Source organism: Triturus cristatus, chromosome 5_2 (genome assembly GCF_964204655.1).
Source record: "Triturus cristatus chromosome 5_2, aTriCri1.1, whole genome shotgun sequence".
NCBI classification, from domain to species: domain Eukaryota; kingdom Metazoa; phylum Chordata; class Amphibia; order Caudata; family Salamandridae; genus Triturus; species Triturus cristatus.
Window position 1 is genome coordinate 416,258,868 of NC_140588.1, and position 21,886 is coordinate 416,280,753.

The following is a 21,886-nucleotide window of genomic DNA, read 5'->3' on the forward strand; positions in this document are numbered from 1 at the left end:
CTATGCTCTACGCCACTACATTCTACGCCAAACCACTCAAAACCACTCTACATTACTGCACTCTTCACCAATCTATTCCACTCTGCGTCATTCCACTCTATACCACTGCAGTCCACCCTTCGCCACTCCGCACCACTCTATTCTGCGCCGCCACTACATTGAACTCTTCTGCACCACTGCTTTCTAATCTGTGCATTTCTACGCCACTCTAAACATCTGCACTCTATGCCGATGCACACATCACCACTTTACTCTAAACCTTCTACTCTGAACTACTGCACTCTACGCCTTTGCATGCTACACCACTGCAATCTGCGAGTGGTGTGCATGGTGCAGAGTGGCGTGGTGTGGAGTAGTTGTCTCTGCCACGCCACACCACTGACTTTTAGCTATGCTGAACAGAAGTCATGTTGATGTACAACCTGGTTAAAACATATTTGTAAAGCCATTAGCTCTTGCATAGACGTGGGTTATCGGCTTTGCCAGTCTTTGTTGACAAAGCCATGCGCATATTTTGTCTGTCGAGCTTGAATGCGACACAGATAAAGGTCATTCAATGTGCTCATTGAAGAAAGCCAGGATTTCAAATTAGATTTATCTGATCCACGGCATCGTTCCCACTAGATCAAATCTCCTCTTCCTCTCGCTACTTACCATTCTTTAGGATGATTTGTACAGTGCTTCAAAAACTTTCCATTAGTGTGTAGGCAACGAGAACTACTAATGCTAGCAGGCCTCCATCTGACGTAACTTTTAAATTCTGTACTCCTATTTTATTTTGCAATAGTAATTAAATTCATTTTCATGCTTACTTAGTCTCTATCCCAAATCAATTAATTGAGGTACACCAGGAAATCTGCGACCTGCTGAGCCCTAAAACAAAAAAAAACACACAAAAAAAACCTCTTCACCGGGAAACCATTAAAAAAAAAAAAGCACACAGTTTATGCAAAAACACTTTATCAAGCTCTATTTAGGAGCCATAAGGGTCACACATTTAATTTTGGAGAAATGGGCTTGTGGTTAAGTTATCTGCATTTGGACGGGTAAACCAAAGTTCTAATCCTGAAAAGCCTAACAGACCAAGTTGTGCGTTAGTGAATGTAAACATTGTAAGTGTTTAAACAAACATTTACAATGCAATAGGTCTCGCATTTGCAAGAGTTTAAGCTGTTGGCATTGTAAATGACAATGCCTTTTATTTATCTGTTTACATAATTAACCCATTAATAAAAGACATTGTCATTTACAATGGCAATGGCTCAAACTTGCGGAAATGCGAGACCTATTTAATTTCAAAGAAGCGGCCACCATTGTCTTGGCTGCTTGGAAAATGAAAGCACGCATGGCGCTCTGAATGTTGCAGTAAAGCATGTCATGCCTGCAGTAGGAGAAACTCATTTAAAAAAAAAATAGTCCTTACAGACTAAATAAGACATACCGTGTAACAACAGAAGTAAAAGGGCCAGTAGCCATAGGAGGTTACAAATGAAGACAAGGCGGTACTAAAGAGGACTAACAAGCCTATTAAATCAGAAGTCCAATGACACAAGCCAATTAAATATGGGCGGAGAGTGAGCGTGGCTTCAAGTTCATTTTTTTGTTTTGTAAAGGAATACTAAATAATCGTTCAGTAACAGCACATGCACGCTGCCGGCAGGCGTGACCTAAAAATAAGACCTGTGCGGAATACACACAAATCACAAGCGTGTCCCCATAAACCTTCTTAGTGGGCATAGATGCAACCAAATTGAAGAATAAAATCAAGAGAAGGTATGTACATTTCTTGCTTTTGCTACCTAAGACACATGGGCATCTATTGAATAAATCCTAACATACCTAACATTGATGGGCACATGGAGAATTTGCAAACTATATAAGAGTATTGTTTTTTTCTCTCCTTAAATCTACGAGAATTGATTTCAATTTTTCGCTAGTAAGCCTCTTATTTCCTATTTTGTGAAATCTGAGGTTTATGCATTTAAAAAAAAATCAGATCAGTCTTCGTCTGATACTTTGTCTACTTTTACTTGCAGGCTTAAAAATGGACGGAGATTTAATAATTTACTAACGGATAAGAAATGTCATTAAGAAATGTTTTCTGCTAAAGATTTTTTCCTTTGAACAATTCTGACACCACTATTTCACCTAATTTAGATGCACATAAAGGTCCTCTTATAGCTTTCATTATTTATTTCGTAGCAATCAAAAATGTGGAGTATATGAACTTATGACCTCAAAATTAATTTGAACATTCATTTTATAATATGTTTTTGGACATGCTTTTAAAAAACAAAAAAAACTAAAATCTTTTTGATTTTAGCAAAGGGTACAAAAGAGAGAACCTTAAATGACTACATATACATTGTGGTCTCAGTATGAGTGATAAAGAAATCAAGAAAGAAAGAAGCAAAATATCACAAAGTGATAAAGAGAAGTCCTCTTGAATCGTAATCCAATATATAGGTAAGATTAGACAAAGCAGTCCCATGTACTGTCCTGTTTTTGTAAGGACCATATACCTCTAGCCTTAGCCAATGCTTGTTCCCTCTCATACAGAACTTTCATGACTATCCCCCACTCTGGAAACAAGCATTGGCATAGCCAATAGGTCTCGCTTTTGGGACCTTATAAGTGTTTAGCCATGCAACAGTTGCATAACTAAATACTTATAAGGTCCCAAAAGCGAGACCTATTGGCTATGCCAATGCTTGTTTCTGTTTATTACTGCTCTGTAGTAATGGCGGCGCACGGGTGCCACCATTACTACATAGAAGTAATAAACAGGAGAAAAATAACCTGGCTCACGGAGAACATCAAAGCGGGCGTGCGAAAGTGATCGCAATTGCGATCAAACATCAAAGCGAAAGTGAGGCGCGCGCGTCCCCGCGCACATGCACTGTAGCTCTAGGCTACAGTGGTAGCACTTTTTTGAGCCCTCACAAAAAGTCTCGCCAGACGAGCGCATGCGCTGGGTCAGGCGAGACCTAAAAAACGGGGGATTTGGCAAAATCCATGCTCTTGCAATGCAGAGGCGAGCTGCCACTAAAGCGATAGAAAGGAAAGATCTCATCCCTCGGTTAACATCCTCTTTAAAACCTAACCATCTCCTTATTGGTAAGGGGGAAATCCAGACCCAAGCGGCTTCCAATAGATTGAATTACTTCCCCCCCCCCCCCCAGAAAGTATCAAGCATGGGACAAGTACAAAGCATATGCACAATATTAGCTGCAGCCAATCCACATTTTGGGCATAGTGTCCTATCTCTCGGTGCCATTTGCGCCCATTTCACTATCTTTTCAGAAGTGTAATACAGCATGCAGATAGTACGAAATTATTGCAACTTTAAGCTGATGGAGTGAATTGAACGATCTAAAATATCTAAAGCGGAAACAATTGCTGCGTGAGTAGCAGTTAGTTTTTGGAGATGCTAAGTGATTCAGTTGAAAAACTAAAACAGAGCTTGTCAAAATGGCAACATTTAGTGTATGGAATTCATTATTGAACTTTGCTTCAGAATACTAGTGTGGTCGGAATAAAGTTAGCCTGTTATTGGTTAAATATTTAAAATTGAAAAGACCTAATTTGATTCTAATCATTAACTGGGATAGAAGTGATGTTTCAGTTTTTGACAAATGTTTATTGAATGCTTTTTACATAAAGAGGCACTTGTTTGGAAGAAGTTTAAAAAAAAAAAAAACCTATAACATACTTGAGGAAATGCTACGCACTGGGACCAGATGTTCTGTTTGGAAAATTCTTTCACTCATTCATTGATGTCTTGGGTCCCAAATTAGTAAAATAATTGACTTCATTTTTACGTAACTGAGAAACTCATTGGACTTTCTTAAAAGCTTTAGGGCAGTAATTTCTAAGCCATTTTAACATCACAGATACTGTAAAAAAATAAAATAAAAAAAAGAGACCCATTGCTCTAATTAATTGAAACTGTTAAATTTGTGAAAAGATTTTAGCAAATAGATTAGGAACTTTTATTCCTACTCATCAAGTTGGATCTGTCTGAAAATGCAGGAATGCTTATGAATGTGATCTTGAAAGCATCTTCTTAGTATTCCTGTTGCAGCTGTGTCCTTAGACATAGGAAAAAGTTTGACTGGATAATTTGGCTTTGTTCGTTTGAGTATCTGTCTTTGGTTTGGCCCATAACTCATGAACCTATTTAATAACTGTTATATTGTAATCCTAAAGTGTTTTTAAAAGAAGTGTATCCGTCTATATTAAAAAACAATGTTGAATGAGACCAGATTTTCAGTTGTCCCTTTTATTATTTGTCTTGAGGTTTAGAGCCATTTTTGAGAATGTAGTACGTGTAATCCTCTTATCAAAGGCTACCTCTGATGATGTCTTTATATGTCTTATTCAGACTTCATTAAAGCTGTGTCTTAATGAAACTGATTTATAATCAAACATTTCCAGTTACAAAATAAGCTAAAAGCAAACTGTAGTTCTCCCACTTGATAAATATGATCTGAAACGTATGTTCGCCAATTCCAGCGTCCGATGGCATTCACATAAATTTAAATACTTCGGAACTTGATTTGCCACAAATTTTACTACAAACAATTTCTATTCCTTTAGTGAAATAATAAAATGTCTTACATATATTTGCACTCCATTGTATTTGTCACTGTGGAAGAGATTGGATTCTATAAGTGTAATGTTAATGCTGATCATTTCATTGACATTGTTATCGGCTAAATTATGCAAATATGGTTTACTGTTAAAAATGATCTTTTGCTATTTTTAATCTTTTAAAGAAGTTATTATTCTTTCTTATCGCTCTAAATGATAAAGGTTGTCTATCCTAATGTTTCCCATGAATTACTGAATAATTGAGCAATTTAATTGTACAATTAATTAAAGCCATTAGTCTAAGGATAAAAACAATAATAGTACTAGCCCTTGCTCTAGCCAAGCAATTGTCAAACGGGCTGATTACGATGCCGGTCAGACTGGCTTATGCGGTCCTATCTGAGGTGGCCGGACCGTCAACGGTCTCTTCGGAATTTGCCGGTCTGACCGCCAGATTACGGTGCATGCGTCGTGTACTCCGACCGGCCACTGAAAGACTGTCGACTGACCGCTTTTCTCTGACTGCCAAGATGGCAGATAGAGAAAAGATGCATCTGCAGACCTGTACAGGTATCTCTGACCTCCATCCGGATTACTATGTGGGCTTCAGACGACTTGACCATGGCTGCCCGACTAGTTGCCACGTTGTCGGGAATAAAGGGTATGGGGTGCATACTCACACCCCCCCCCCCCCCCCCAATTCTCTTCTCTCCAGCAGTCTCTGCCATGGATCCTTTTCTCCAGGTTGCCCCTACACCTCAGAAGCTGAAGGCTGATGACCACGATCCTGTGGGTGCTGTAATCTAGGTAAATCCTTCTGTGGTATGTATCCCCATTGACTGGACTGTGCACGTTCTGCCACAATCTAGCAATGGCGTACAGGGTGCACAAGACATATCCCCACATATGTTATGCATGTGTGTACATATCACGTTTTCTGTGAGTTTTGTGCACATTTGCAGCAACTTATTCAGGGATATGTGCTCTGCCATAGCTGCGACCGCCGCGGTAACAGGGTAATACTGCGGGGGAAGCTTACCGGCTGTGGTGGTCAAAAAGGACACGTGAAGACAGTGGTCGGACGGTCTGTCTGACAGGTGTTGTAATAAGGTCCTTAGTTACATTGCAGACCACTTTTAAAACTTGGACATCTATAACAGTTTCAAAAGTGGCAGCCTATATTGAAGAAAACGACTAGTAAATTGTGGGCCTGATCCATTTAAGCAAGCTATAATTACTTCTTGATGCTTTCTTGTATTCAGTTTTATAAAAATCGATTCAAGCCAGATTCTTAAAGTAACCAGAGATTCACAAAAACAGACCGTGTGTGTTAGAGGTTTCGTTTGTTTTATCACAAAGCGACAAAAGTAGCAAACCTCTTTCTTGAATCTGCTATAGAGGGCCCAGTAGTTGCATCAAGCCGAACCAGAGTTGTAGCAAATCCCTTGTACTTTATGGGTAAGATATGGAAAGATACATTTTTCTATTTGCATTTCATGTGATTGTTTTAACCATCCAAAAATGGTGCTTTGTGTCAAAACTTAACCTACTGTTGTAAAAAGATAGCAGTATAGCTTTTGTGATTTTTTTTTTTTCTTTACTCAGTTTTCTTGTCTGGCATTTTGGCAGCTCTTTGTTCCATATCTCCTCAAATTGCAAACATGTCAAAGCTCCTTGCATAAAAATACTCCAGTGGCTCATCTCGTTGGCAATGGATGTCACAGTATTGCTTTCAAGGAGTTTGAATGTGCATTTTTGCATGTGCCTCTGTTTGTATTGTTAAATTAAATTCAGTTGCACTTGCACTCTACTATCAGGCAAGTGGGATATTAATCTATATGCTCAACATTGCATTGACTCAAGCCACTTAAGAAGCTTCCCAACTAAAGCTCTCAAACTAGAAGTTAGTTGGTCATTAATCTGCTGGCAACAACTTGCAATATTGCCCATATGTTTGGATTTGTCATCTTAATACCAGCAATGTCTATTTTAGTGCTGCCTGGTGGATTGTGGAGCCCCCCGTTCTTAGAACCATACTTCTAGATATTTATAGCTGTTTGTTCCTTTCAACTTTTAAAAGCCCTTTATTTCTTTATCTTACAACTAAATACTATGAATTTGAATTTACTTTTGTGTGTGCTTTGGATTGTTTTCCTCGCAGGACCAATTTAGTGTTAAAGATTTCTGTAACCTAGCAGGTGTTATCCATGATTACGGTGCTGTCTGTATATTGCAGGAGGTTCAACTTATAGCGCCTCAGTTTTTGTAGAATAGGATTACAGTTTTGATCACCAAGGGTAGATCAGAAAGGTGTAGAGTAGATGATAGCAGTACTAAGACACAACCTTGCTTCAAGCATCTGTGATTATCTTCTGGTCAAGTTAGACATGGAGATCATATTTTTATCCACGCATAAGAGTACAGGCTCATAATTACTCACAGCGAAGTTACAGGGAGGCCCCAGTTTAGTTTTCACCTATCGATGCAGTCAAAAGCTGTGCAAAATCTAAGCAGTATATAATAAGTTACCCTTGTTGTTAACTGATGAATGATTTGCGAGCAGCAGTCCAAGTAAGTTGTCTTTAATGCTTCTGCTTTACCAGAAGCCCATTTGAAATAAAAACATAAATCATTTACAGCATGTACAATTTTCCAGTTCTTTAAGCAAGAGATTGGTGAAGCTTTTGCCATCGATGTCGAGCTTTGTAATCAAGCGGTATTTTGTTGTATCTGAAAATTGGCCCTTTATGTGTACTGGGACAGGCAGGGAGCCATTTAAACTGACAGTTTCCTTGTTTGAAACTATACAGGACCCATACAATGGGAAGAGAATCTGTGACTATAACAAATTGTTTGCCTTGAACACTGCTATAGGGATTCCACTTGGACCGGGAGCATCATCCCTGCTGTCTGACTTTGATCTGGTATTCATTTTGGGGAGTACATTGATTTAATTCTTACTCACCTAAAATACAGATTTCTTCTATCAAAATTCCGATGTTCCAAGGACACATAGTTTGATCTAATTGACCAGTTCGAGGAAAAATGTTTTCCAACTTTCTTGCCATCTGATTTTACTTTGTCACTCCAAGAGGTAGTTACTCTTGATGAATCTAAAAAACGTACATGGCTTTTGAATGTTAAATCTTTGCTGGCTGACAGTGGATTGCCTGTGATTTGGGATTAAACATCCACTGATAGTTTTCCTCCCAAATCTTTGGTGAAAGTTTATTACTGGGAGTGGGCTAGACATCTAGAGTACAAATTGACAGAAGGTCGTGTGACAAATGAATACCTGGATTTAAAATCTGACTGTGTATTAGAGGTCTATCTTGACACCATTCTGGTCCCAAAGGAAATTGTATATACAGTTGAAGATGGTTACTCTTCCTCTCAATACGTTTGTAAGCAGGTGGTCTAACCCTATACCTGTATCCAACTGTTGCCCTTGTTGTATAGATGGGTCGGAGACAGTCACCCATGTATTGTATGCATGCCCAGCTTACAGGATTCCTCAGGAAAAACGGTTAAAACCTGTCTGCAGGATGCTGGGCACACAGAGCCATCTAGTTGCCCTAAGGATTTTGAGATCTGATCCGTCCACCTTATATCCTTGTATTATGGCTAAATGTTTAGGGCACACGTGGGCTACTAGGAGGAATTTCCTTGGAAATCAATTATCTTAATTCTTTAGGATGAGAATTCACTTTTAACAGCTTTTTTTCTTATTGCGCATAATGCCTTTTATGTATAGTGTTTTTTAGGTTTTATTTATTCTATCGCTTGTGATGATGCTTATCTTAATTGTGTTGCATTTTATCTTTAGTTATTTGATTGCTCAAACTCTTAAAGGCATTTGGTTGCCGAAATAGCTTATTTACTACTACTTTGTTTACTAATTACTCCACAATACTTTTTCTGTTTTAAAACCTGATACTAAAGAAGGGTTTACTTCCTTGTGTAACAGTCAGACTACACTAAATGGAAAATTAGCTATTCCTAATCTTGGAACGATAAAGATATTTATTGTATTTCACCTTTTTTCTGATGAACGGATCTTACTTTTTAGTGTTACAAATCCATCTTAATTTACAAACTATTTAGTTGCCATTAATATTTCAGATATATGAATCTATTTTTCAAATGCTATAGATGGAAAGCCACTTGACTCTTAATTATAATATTGATATCAGTATTCCTTTTTTTTTTTACTGAAAGTTGCAGATTCGTCAGGGCCAAGGCGTATAATATATAATGATTTATAATATGAGGTTAGTTCCTGCAATATATCTTCAGCTGCCATGATCGGAGGGCTGGCTGGGGAGTGTAGTTTAATAATGCATCCCTGCTCCGGGTGGGGTGGGGGTGGGGTTGGGGGTGGTTGGGGCTCCGCGAAGACGGACAAGTGTTCCTTTCAGGGCGCTCACCTTTGCCATTTGTTGAGGTAAGTGGTGTAGTCTATTCGGGGGTCGAGTGCATGGTTTAGGTCACCCTTCCCAGTATGAATACGTCTGGGTCAAAAGTGCTTAATAAGATAGAGAGGTTGTGAAAAAGGCGGAGTAATCCACATTGGGGGTCTATACGTTGACTAACAGAATTTTCCACCCTATGAGAGTGCCTGTAACTAAAACATAACAGGCCTGTGGGTCAGTGATGGTAGTGTGATGAGGAAAGGGAATGTGTTTATTGATCAATATGCAAACTTCATGGGAATAGGAGCTATAGTTGGAGAAATACCTGTGGGTCCCCCAGGGGGCAGTGAATGTGTGTGTGAAGGTTGGGGAGGGGAGATGTGCTTTTCCTGTATGAAAGCCACCGTTATGAAGTGGCGGTTCAATTAGGATAAAACCTGCTTGCTCTTATAGGGTTGTTAAGTCCCCATATGTTCCATGTGAGAAGTTTTAACTGTAGCTTCGTTTTTAATGCTTTGATTTGATGTGACTCAGTGTCTTCTCAGCAGTAGAATGGTTTTTGGTTTAAATGGAAGATTTGTTTGTTTTTTCCATAGATCAAATAAGACTTATGGTGTTCTTGTTTATAATCTTTTGAATTTTATATTGTTCAGTATTAACTACTCCTGCTTTTTATTGACCATTCAACATATCACATCTTACCCATTCATTTGGAGAACCAATAGTTTATCTGCTGCTTGTTTAATTATTGTAGAATGTTATTTCGTTCAGATTTCTGATTTGCTTATTTAACTTTAACTTTGCTTCACCTAAAACAACGTTGTTGAAATTCCTGTGTTTACAAATTGTTTACAAATCTGAAAGGGGTCACTAAAATGGACAGTAAACCAAATTAAAAGGTAACTTTCTTTCTTATTATAGGTCCCTTTACAGACGTAGTAACTACAAATCTTACACTGCGGAATCCAGCTGATAAAAAAGTATGTTTCAAAGTTAAAACCACAGCACCTCGTAGGTATTGTGTCCGACCTAACAGCGGAATCATAGAACCCGGAGCAACTGTGGTAGTTTCAGGTAATCATTGTTGGTTTTTATTAGTGGTAGAGCGTGGCATACCTTTATCTGTTTTCATCACCACTGTTTTTATTCAGTAGAGGTTTCCAGTAGCCTAACCTACATTTACCATTACTCTTAACTTGCCCTGTATTCGTATCCCCTCCTCTTGTCCTACTTTGACTTTTTAAGAAACCTGTTTCCCATTTTGCTCAAAGGTCTTGTTCTTGGCCAGAAAGCATTCTAGATAGCTCTATCAACTTCACCATTTGTTTCTTGGTTTCACCACATTATTATGGCTGTAGAATTGGTACAGTTTTTAAAAAGATGTACTTTATAATTGAGCCACTGGAGTTAATTTACATATGTTCTCTCAAATTGCGCAGCAAAGTTGATTTGATTACTTATGTGGCAAGGAGAGGCAAACCATATAGCATTCCTTGCAGTTAAAAGCTACTTTTGCATTTTTTTGCCCCACACATGCGTATTCAGAAGGGATCATTCACAGTGCAATAAAAAAAAAGCAGACTTTTTAAGAAGGAAAACTAAATACATTAATCCGATCAGCTTCAAAATGTTACTCCCCAACTGTTTTTAGTCCTGCATGCAATTTATTTAACCTGTTGCATAGCTCTCCTGGAGTAAAATAATGCATACAAAAATATATATATATTGATTCACTTGTAGGAAAACGTGTGCCAGATGAGTTATTACAGTACCAATCGTCAAATATGAGTCTTCAATTTGATTTTACTTTCTGTTCACAGTGACACATGGAAGTACATTTTTATGCTAAGAAACAAACTTGCAGAACAGTCACATTCATCATTTGTGTTTCACTAAGGGGGTACTTTAGGACTCAATACATTGGACGTTATAGAGAAATGCACCAAGTTTAGAATTGTTCTAAAATCTGCTTAAGTGGGCTACTTTAAGATTTGTGTCTGTTGTAAATCCGAATTTGTGACTAGTGAATCAAAATATCTTCGCCAAGAATTTTGTTTTAATTTTCAGGTTGTTTCCTATTGCAGATATCAGCCCATCAATTTGGGATGTTGACACCGGGCCAATATTGTCAATTCTTTAAATGCCTGAACACTGCAATCATCAACTGTAAGGTGACAAATTGAATTTTTCCAAATGTCATGTGGAGGTAGTGAACCCCATGCACATTTATTTTAATAAATTTAGGTCCCTCGGGATGGAAATCTTTTTTTGTTTGACTCTACAAACTATGTACCAAAATCATACTAAAAAAAAAAACGGGAACCACAATTTGTCAATGCCCTGCATATTATCAAAAGATGGGTGTCGCCCGACAGTCGGTATTCTGAAAGTCAAGGAAACTGCTTTAGCTCAGAAGTACCTCAACGCTTTTCCATTGGACGACTGTTCTGGGTTTTTCCCCCAACATCGCTGTAATGCACTGTAATGTGCTAACTAAACAGTCAGGGTCATCCAGACTGTACGTCTGCTGGCAGTTAATTTGCTTCAATTCTAAAATTGATGTAAAAATAGTGATATTACAGAACATCAGTTTGTTTAAATTTATTGGGAATAACGGTGGAGCTTTTTCTATCTATGCCTTTGGTCACCAGATATCAGTTGATTCCTTCAGTTGAGTGGGAATTTGGCGCATATTCTTTTTGCTGTATTTAGTTGTCTTTATGGGCACTTTATTTTGCATTTCTCCTCCTACCAAGGAGCTTTGCTTTTTCCCTCCGTGCCAAATCTCCTTTCTTTATCCTAAAATTATAAAATTCTGACATCCATCTCATGGCAAATATGTGCCAGATTGAGAATGGATTTCAGGTCCCTTGCATTTATTCTTAGACCATATTCTACAACTTTCTTAAGAGGGTTGTCTTCTCTGTTGAAAAGGCTTCTCTCAAATCCCTGCCACCTACTTGAGTTAGAATTTTATTTTCTTAAACTAAATGGTGGTACAATATCATGCATTGAATATCAACTGACAAAAATACTGTGTTCTAAATATCGCTTTCAGAAATGTTCTCCCCTTGGAGTGAATAATAAATGCACATCCAATGTGAAAATATTTTGTAGACTGTTTAGGACACAATATTTTTCAGTAATTTTTATCCACTATATTTTTTTTTTTTTAAAGAAATTTTTATTGTTTTCACAAAAGTTATAACAAAGGACACGAAATCAGATCGTATACACATTAAAGTAGACAAAACACCATACATAATCATCATTTCTCCAAGTGGACCTAGATCGGGCCCACTGAGGCCATCATTATCAGCCACCCTCCCCTTCTTCCCTTCAGTTACTCTAGTCATCTGAGTCAGAAGACTCCTCATCAGAAAGAGGTGGTGGATCACATATGTTGCCCCGATATTTGTTCCATGCTCCCCACACTCTGACCCATTTTCGAGGACAACCCCGCCTGATAAATACAAAACGTTCAGCAAACATAGCCCCATCCATGTCCTTTTTCCACATTGACAGTAGCGGTGTCTCCACCGCTCCCCATTTTTGGGCTATGATCCGTTTAGCCATCATGTTCCCTACCGTCACCCAGCCCTGCGCCTGGCGATTAAGATCTGTGGGCTCCCACACATTCAACAGACAGCGTCTGGGTTCTGGCAGCAGTGATACCCCGCACACCTGCGACATCGTTCGCAGCACTCGCCTCCAGAAGAGTTGAAGAACCGGACAGTCCCAGAGCAGGTGATAGAAGGTCCCCTCCTCCCCGCAGGCAGAAGGGATGTGGTGCTCTGCCCAGTTTGTGCAATAGGCTTCTGGTGAAATATGAGCGATGTAGAATACGAAGTTGCACAAGACGCAGCCGTGAGGGTATACCCGCCTCGCGCGGTGACGCCAGCGCCTCCCGCCAATCTGGGTCATCGAAATCGCCGACCTCGTCAGCCCATTTCTCCCGCAAGACCCCCATAGGGTCCGGCAAATTGTTGATCAGTTTGCGGTATGTGAAAGATGTGGCCCGCTTAGGCATGTATTCGGTCAGCAGCCTGTCTTCCAGTGGAGATGCCTCTGGAACCTGCACACCTGGGGTTAATTGTGTCGTTAGGGCGTGTTTCATCTGCAGGTATCGGAACCATTCTGAGGGAGCCAGCTCATACTGTTGTTGCAAACGAGCGAATTGAACAACCTCCCCTTTGTGCCACACGTCGCCTATCACCGAGATCCCGATAGCGTCCCACGCGGCAAAGCCCTTGCTGTCCCTGAGCCGTCCCAGTCGCTTCGTGTCCCAGAGAGGCGTAAGCTGCGTCAGGACTCCGCGCCACCCCAGCCTGGCCTGTGCCACGTGCCAGAGAGACACAGTCTGACGCAGAGGGCCAATCAGCTGCGGGGCCAGCCGGGCATCATACAATGGGGCAAGCATACCCCTTTCGCCCAGTATATCCCTATCTGCCTTATACGCTGGATCTGACTGCGGAGCGTGGAGCCACTGGTTGATCACCTTGAGCTGCGCCGCCCAATAATACAACTGGATATCTGGGAGAGCAATTCCCCCATCGTACCACCCACAGACCAGTTTCGCCTGTGCAATGCGTGCTGGTTTGTTGCCCCAGAGTAAATTAGAGACTTGCGCTGCAACCGCTCGGAAATAAGCCGGTGGCACCAGATAAGGAGTATTTTCCAACACATAGAGAAACCTCGGCAGGGCCATCATTTTAAAGAGCGCCGCCCTCCCCACCAGGGTCAAGGGCAACGTTCCCCAGTGCCGCACATCCTGCTTGAGGCGGTCCAGATGAGGGCTTAAGTTACACCTGAAAAATTCCATCTGATCCAAGGCAACATGTATCCCCAGGTATTTGAACGACCCCTTCGCCACCTGTATCTGGCAGCCCTCCGACAGTCGAGGGGGGGGGCCCCTCAGCACCATGAGGACCGACTTCGACCAATTGATCGTATAGCCGGATGCCCGGCCAAACATCTCGCAAATATTAAGTAATGTAAGGATGGATCGCCTCGGAGATGACAAGTAAAGCAGTATGTCATCCGCGTATAGGGAGACGCGGTCTTCCCAGTTCGCCGACCATCGAAGGCCTCTCATCATAGGTTCCCACCGTATCCATGTCGCGAGGGGCTCGAGTACTAGGGCGAAAAGCAGCGGCGAGAGCGGGCAGCCCTGTCGCGTACCTCGCCCCAGGGGGAAATCCTCCGACATGTGCCCGTTGGCCGCGACATGGGCCAGTGGTTTGGTATACAGGAGTCGGAGCCAGGCACAGAATTTCGGCCCAAACCCCAGATGAGACAGTACTGCGAAGAGAAAGGGCCACTCCACCATATCGAATGCCATACGGGCATCAAGGGAGAGAATAACAGCGGGTTCTTGAATTCGGTTCACTCGGGCCAGCACGCTATGTAAGCGCCTCAGATTGTGGGAGGTACTCCTCCCGGGCATAAAGCCCGACTGGTCCGGGTGCACTATGTCAGTCAAGTGTGGCGTGAGTCGGAGGGCCAACAGTTTCGCAAGGATCTTGGCCTCTGCATTAAGCAGAGAGATGGGGCGATAGGAGGCGCATTGGTCCGCCGGCTTACCCGGCTTTGGCAGTACCACGATGGCCGTCCGTTGGTCCGCGGGGAGCTCCCCCATCTCCAGGCCATGTTTGTACATATTCAGCAAGTGTGGGGTCAGCATCTCGGGCAGCCTTTGATACAGCTCAATCGGGATGCCATTAGGACCCAGTGCCTTGCCAGGTTGTAATGCCGCAATAGCCACCTGCAGCTCCTCGACCGTAAGATCGGCCTCCAGGGACTCCCTGGCTTCAGGGGAGAGCTTAGGCATCTGCAGGTCACCAATGTATGTCAGCGCCACCTCCTCCGACATGGAGGAGTTGGAGGAATACACACCACGAAAATGCCCCGCCAGGGTGCGCACTATTTCTCGTGGGTCTGACGTTGTCGACCCCTCGGCCGTAGCCAACTGCGCGATCCATCGGGCTCCGCTGTCTCGCCTGTCCAACCACGCCAGTAGCCTGCCGGTTTTATCGCCGACATCGTAGACCGTATGCCGTGAGGCCTCAAGTCGCTGTTTAACACGGTCTGCCAGGTGCTCCCTGTGTTTTACTTGAGCCACTCGTAGGTCATGGGAGGTTTCACGGGAGGGGGTTTCGGCCTGACGAGCCTCCGCAGCCCGGAGCTCAAGCTCCAGCGTCTGCAACTCAGACGTTTGCATGCGCTTATGTCCTGTGATGGCCGCCATCGCCTGGCCTCGCAGCACCGTTTTGTACGCTTCCCAAAGAATTGTGGGAGAGTCAACCGAAGCAGCGTTCTCGTGGAAGTAGAGTTTCGACCCCTGTGTGATGGATTTACTAATCTTCGGGAGACGCAGATAGCTGGGGCGTATCGGGTAAACGCGGCGGCGCATCAGGTGGGAACTGTGGTAGTGCAGAAGGATCGGGGAATGGTCAGAGATGCCTCTGGGTCTAATGTCAATACTTTCAACGTTATGGAGGCATCCGGGGGAGCCCAGAAAGTGATCAATGCGGGTTAGACTGTTGTGCACCCCGGAATGGAATGTATAGGAGCGTGTCTCTGGGTGGTGCCAGCGCCAAAGATCTGTGAACCCTAGCGCCACCACGAAGCCTGCTAGTCGCGTTGCGCCGCTACCCTGTGCCCGAGGCGGAGACCGGTCAATGTGATCGTTCATCACCGCATTAAAGTCACCCCCAAGCAGCACCTCTCCCTCCGGTAAGGTAAGGAGAAATTCACTAAGTGCCGGGAACGCCGTGGCATGCAACCCAGGAGGGATATAGACCGACACTACATTATAAAGATGCCCTTCCCATTGTATGTGAGCCGCGGCAAACCGCCCGGCTCCGTCCGTGTGTACATCAAGCACTATTAATTGGGACTGTTTGCGCAGCCAGATGCCAACCCCTCGGGACCCAGAAGTAAACTCAGAGTGGACCACCATCTTATATCCCCATCTGTCCAGCGCTTTAGTAGCCGTGCCGGTGAGATGGGTCTCCTGAAGCAAGACCAGCGCCGGGGCGCACCGTTTAATACTATGCAGGACCAGACCTCGTTTGATTTTGTCTCCTAAACCCCGTACATTCCAGGTCAGTAAGGAGAGGGGCTGCACCGGGGTCAAGTCAGTGTCAGAGGCTATTGGAGTAGTCAAGTCTGACTTCACGGCGGGTGGGAGAGGAGATAAAGCCATAAGCGGGTAGAGCATAGTGTGGCCCAGGTTGTGTGCAGAACATGTGTATGATGTAAGTCAAAGAGCTGTGTCCTATCAAACCAAAACAAAGAAACGAAACCAAGAAACATACCCCGTCCCCCCACCCCCCTCCCTGCCTCCCTGCCACACGGACTCAGAACTGCCCGCCACCCCAACTTAGCAGAGTGCTCAGTCCCTTGAACCCCGAACAGTACTTGCGCTTTTTAGGGAGCGTGGAGTCCGAGGGGGACCCGGACATCCCCCGTCCCCAGGTCTCATCGTTCATGTCCCCAAATCAGCCAGTATGCGGACACTACATCAACATCAGTTCCCAGCGGGTAGTCTTGAACTGCAGTTCGGTCAGGATGCGAGCCGCCGCATCAACCCGTGGGTTCCTCCTCAACCTCCTCAAGGCGCTGTTCATGTACAGTAGGATCGATCTCACTCCCGGGACGCCTTGTCCCTCGGCTTGAACGCCCTGCGCCACCAGCACGGCGCCACCCCTCCAACCAGTCATGAGCCTCCTCTGGTGTGTCGAAGAAGAAAGTTTTGCCCTCCGCCGCCACCCGGAGACGCGCCGGGAAGAGCATTGCATATGGAAGTTCGCGAGCCCGTAGTTTCTTCTTGACCTCCACAAAGCTCCGCCGCTGCGCCGCCGCCGCAGCCGTATAGTCCGGAAAGAAGGACACTGTGGAGTTCTGAAGCCGAATCGGCTGTGCCACCCGCGCCGCCTGTAGAATGGCATCCCTGTCTCTAAAATTAAACAGGCGGGCCAGGACAGGCCTCGGAGGCGCCCCAACCTTCGGGCGCCCTCCCGGTACCCTATGTGCGCGCTCCACTGAAAAGAATGTCGAGAGGCCCCGGGGTTGCAACTTGGACTTAATCAATTCTTCCACATAGAGGTCCATGGCCGGGTGCCCCTCACTTTCGGGAATCCCAATAATGCGCACGTTGTTGCGGCGAGAGCGCCCTTCTTGGTCGTCCAGCCTGGCCGCCATGCGTTTGTTCTCCGACTCCAATTGCGACACTCTCTGTAGGAGGCCTTTGGAGTCCTTCGCCAAAGTCTCCGTTGCCTGCTCCACCTCTGCTACTCTGGCGGACATCTTCTGGAAGTCTGCGCGGAGCAGGGATACGTCCGTAGAGATTGACCCCACTGTGGATTGTACCTGCGTTAAGGCCATCATGATGTCCTCCAGCGTCACCTTCGGCGAGTCGGTGGTCGTCGCCATCTTCCCGGTGGGGCCGCCGCGGTCCGACACCTCGGAGTCCCTGGTGTAGGCGAACTTAGCAAGCTTGCCTTGGTGGTGCCCCTTGGTTCCTTTCCCGCTCATGGCGTTAGCGATACCTCCTAAATGTCACTCCCGCAGAGCAACGGGGGAGCGATGCACCAGGGGCCCCCCAGGCCGGGCCCGAACCCTTCAGGCAGCTTAGGGAGCGATCCCCGTCTCTGGTCGTCCCCGAGAGGGGGGGGCACGGATCAGCAGGGGCCGGCCTCACGTCTCGGCGGGGCCCGATGCAGGTCCGGAGCGTAGTCTCCCGTGCAGCGCAGACCCAGGGGCCGGCAGCAGCTCGCTTCAGCGCGGGCAGGCCCACCGGATGGACAGCGGATCCTTGCGCCTCTCGCAGGCCCTTCGTCCCGGGCCGATGGGGGTCGTCCAACGCTCGCCTCACTCCCGCCTCAGCCACCTCAGGTGTCGCCGTCGCCAGTGTTTGCCGCAGGTGTCCAGCCTCCGCCACCGCCGCAGTGTAGATCTGTTCGGGCACGCCTCGCCCAGGGCCGCCCCGTCACTCAAGGCCCCGGTCGCACACGCTGAGGCAGGCCGCAGAGGTCCAGGTCTCGCCGATTCCGTCGTGGGCGTCCGAGGGACCCCGGAGTTGGACCGGGGTGCAACGCTGTGTGTCCGCTGCACGATTCCAGACCTTAGGGATCGGATCGCTGCCCGGATATGTTACGGATGAGAGGGGGAGTCGATCGTTCCCCCGGAGCCCAACTAGGCTGCGGCCATCTTGCTTGGCTGCAGGCCACGCCCCCTTATCCACTATATTTTGACATACAATCCTTAAGCATGCACCCACATGCTACTACTGGGTGACAAAGTTGCTGCCCTGCCCTTTCCCAAGAAAAGGTTTGCAAGAACAAATTAGTAGGCTGTATAAGAGAAAGTCTTTGTGTTTGGTATCTGTTTTTGAGAAGCATGCTCACCCTCTCATAATCTTTTAATGATCTTATTTGATCCCTTATAATAATTCCATGTAGTTCAGTTTGCAGGTTCCCTAGTTGATTGCTAGATTCTGGCCTAAGATTTTGCACATATGCAGGTTCTGCAGAGAACACCTAATTCTATTCTATGGTACCTTCCTCTTTGGAAACATTTTGAAACTACTTAAACAGCCCACAATTTAGAACTTAAAAAAGAAAAAATAATCAAACTACCATAACCTACATAGGTGTGGCCAAACCTATGAAGGAAAAAAAACTCCAGTATTTTTTAAACATTTACGACAAATGACAGGGCAATGCCTGCATAAATGAGGCTAGTCTTCAGACTAACTCTACAGAGGGTGCAGGTTTATCCAGGTATGTTACAAAACACAGCTCTTGGTGGTTGAGTTACATTTCCTCTCTCGGCACTCCTCTGTGTGGATCTCAGAAACACTGGGATGTACCCGATTTTTACCATTTGGATTTGAACACCAGACAGTTCTCCACGGTATTTTTCGCCTGTGTTTAAGGTTTGCTCTGCAGATTTTCTGCTGTCTTGATGTGAGAGAATGTCTTTAGTTTTTGTAACTTTCCCCATAATATGGAGGGATCCACATTCCCTTCCTGACAATCATGACACTCTGTGGCCTCACTGCTTGAGATGTTGAGGGGTGCATTGCCAGATTGTAAAGGGATTGCATTTATGGTCCGATTGTGTCCTCTGATGTTACTTAAGCATAGCCAAGAAGGGATGATGAGGCATGAAGAGCTGCTGCAATGTGCCTGCATGTGTACAGTTTGAAATGGAGGAAAAGGGTGAAAAAAGGGGATTTGTGGTCATGTAAGGTGTTGAGGAAATGAACGTTAATGGCTTCTGCACCATACTTTCGTGTGCTGTTAAGGGAAACCGATTTTGTACCATTCAACGTTGAGAAGCTTGACATTTAATTACAGAAGATTGCCATCTAAGGCTGTGACACAGGAGGACTCGCCATCGAGACTTATGATGCTGGAGCATGGCACTCATTCTCTGGGGTCACCTTGTAGTGTCAGATAGTTTTCACTCAATCCAAAGAGACACTATTTGCCAGGAATGCAGGACAATATCTTGTTTATGGAGGAATCCGCCCCACATACTCATCCTTCTTCTAAGTTTTAAAAGATAGGGTAGATAATATAACTTTTGAAGACACTCTTCAATTATGTTTTGTGCCTTCCCCAGATTGGCAACATCTTCTTTTTTAAATATAGTCTCATAAAAGCACTAGCATACATTGCTCATTAAAGGAACCTCTCTTCCAGTCTGTTAGCCTGTACCTCAGGAAAAATGGGTGTGAATCTTCAAGCAGATCCTCATATTAATATGCCTGTTGGCTTTTTCTTGCCAAGAAGACCTAAAGTTCATTCTGCTTTGCTAATTTGGCATTGTACTTGTACCCAGTTTTGGGATTATAGAAGGAGGCGGTGGTCTGATAATCACTTTTTGACATTCCAAGAGGTATTAAAGTACTCCTTCATTCCTCAAATTGTATTAGTTTTTTAACAAAGAACCGGAAAATTCATATTCCTCCAAATACAGCATCTGGATAAGTGTTTCCAGCGGTTTGCCCACACCCCCAGCTCAAAGCTAACAGCATAGTTCACAGTCATCCAAAATAAGAGGTAGCAAGCAGGCATAGTCCTTACTGTCTGGCACTTCTTATTGGGATTTCTCAGGGCCCTGAATCAACACTGTGCCATAAGGCACGCAGTCATCTTGGATATTTTAACAGCGAGGCTGAATTAAAATATTAACTCACTGACCTCCAAAGTTTTCTAAATTTATTGCCCGTCCCATACAAGTCAGGGTTCATTTTTCCCTCACAATGATCAGATCTGATGGCCCACTCTTGTTTAGAGGGCCTTTTTGCACTTTTCCATTTCATTGCATTTAACTATTTTGCAGCTACCTTGAGATTACATGTTCTCGTCATAAACTTTAATGTCAACAGGTTTTACCCCAAATTACCACTACTGGGTCCTCTGGAATAGGATGGCACAGAACCTCCAACCAAGTCTTGTGTAAGCCCTTTACGTCTTGTCCACAATTAGGCCAGCATTTTCCGTCCATATTTTTATACACATTTTTCAATGAGTATAATGCCAGCAAAACCTATTTTATACAATGATTTTATAGTCTGAAGACTGGTACACAACCTGGGGATAGAGTCCCATAATCTACCCAAGTGCCTTGTTGAAATATTTCTGCACTGTAGCTGCTCACATCCCATAATATAGGACCAACTTTTTGTCTTTGGGTCATGTGTAATTATGGCCTAAAACTGTGTAAAATTGATCCTTTAGTAGGATTTGAGGAGAAACAAGTTTTCTTAGAGAGTTAATTGTTGACTGCTTTTGTATTATTCAGATGTAAGGCCCAATGCTGTAGTTGACTAAGGTATTCATATTTTCTTACGTGGTACCTTGGTAAAATCAGAATTAAGCAGCAGGGCCGTAACCAGGGATGGTAAGGATGTGACATCAGAAGGAGCACTCACTCAAACTCTTCCATTATAGTGCACTGACTATCTAAAACATAGAACACCATCATTCGTTCAATTTTATGAAGCCATACTGCATCCCATGGTGCCCTTCCCATTGTTGAAGCTTTCGTATGTACCCAATGCTTTTCTTTCAAATAGCAAAAGACACACAATTGATGGACGGAATGCAGAACAAATCAAAACATTCACCCCCAGTCAATAGATCTGGGTTAAATCCATTATTCTTTTGCTCACCACGCCACCCCAGTCTAGACCTGGCCATATGCAAATCAGTCTTGACCCTGTGCCTCATGGGAACAGTCCAGCCCGAACTGCCAAGCCAAGTCCTCCCTCGACCGGAAACAAGCATCCTAGGACCGGTTTCGGGGTTTCAACCCTCTTCAGCCAGGATAGCTTGATTCCAGTGGCACAGTGAGCCCAGGACCCACGTCTGGTCATACCTGGCGCACTTAGGGCAAGAAAGCAAAAGACACACAATTGATGGACGGAATGCAGAGCAAATCAAAACATTCATCCCCAGTCAAGAGATCTGGGTTAAATCCATCATTCTATTGCTCACCACGCCACCCCAGTCAGGAATCAAGCTATCCTGGCTGAAGAGGGATGAAACCCCGAAACAGGTCCTTTGCATATGGCTGGGTCCAAACTGGCATGGTGAGCAAAAAAACAATGGATTTAGGCCCAGATCTGGGGTGAATGTATGACATTGTTCTGCATTCTGTCAATCAATAGTTCTTTTTGCATTTGTCACCCCGAGTGGGACGGGTATGCTCAGACGTGAGTCTCGTGCTCTCCTTGCCACTGGAATCAAGCTATCCTGGCTGAAGAGGGGTGAAACCCCGAAACCGGTCCTAGGATACTTGTTTCCAGTCCAGGGAAGACCTGGCTTGGCAGTTCAGGCTGGACTGTTCCCATTGGGCACAGGGTC

General features: G+C 44.3%; 1 protein-coding gene across 1 annotated transcript in view; it reads left to right on the plus strand.

Moving 5' to 3' along the window:
• The window catches only part of VAPA (VAMP associated protein A), a 262,013-nt gene that overhangs the window by 122,832 nt on the left and 117,295 nt on the right, over nt 1-21,886 (plus strand). Inside the window, exon 2 of the mRNA XM_085607337.1 lies at nt 9,927-10,079. Coding sequence (XP_085463463.1) covers nt 9,927-10,079 — 153 coding nt within the window. The remainder of the gene's footprint in view (nt 1-9,926; nt 10,080-21,886) is intronic.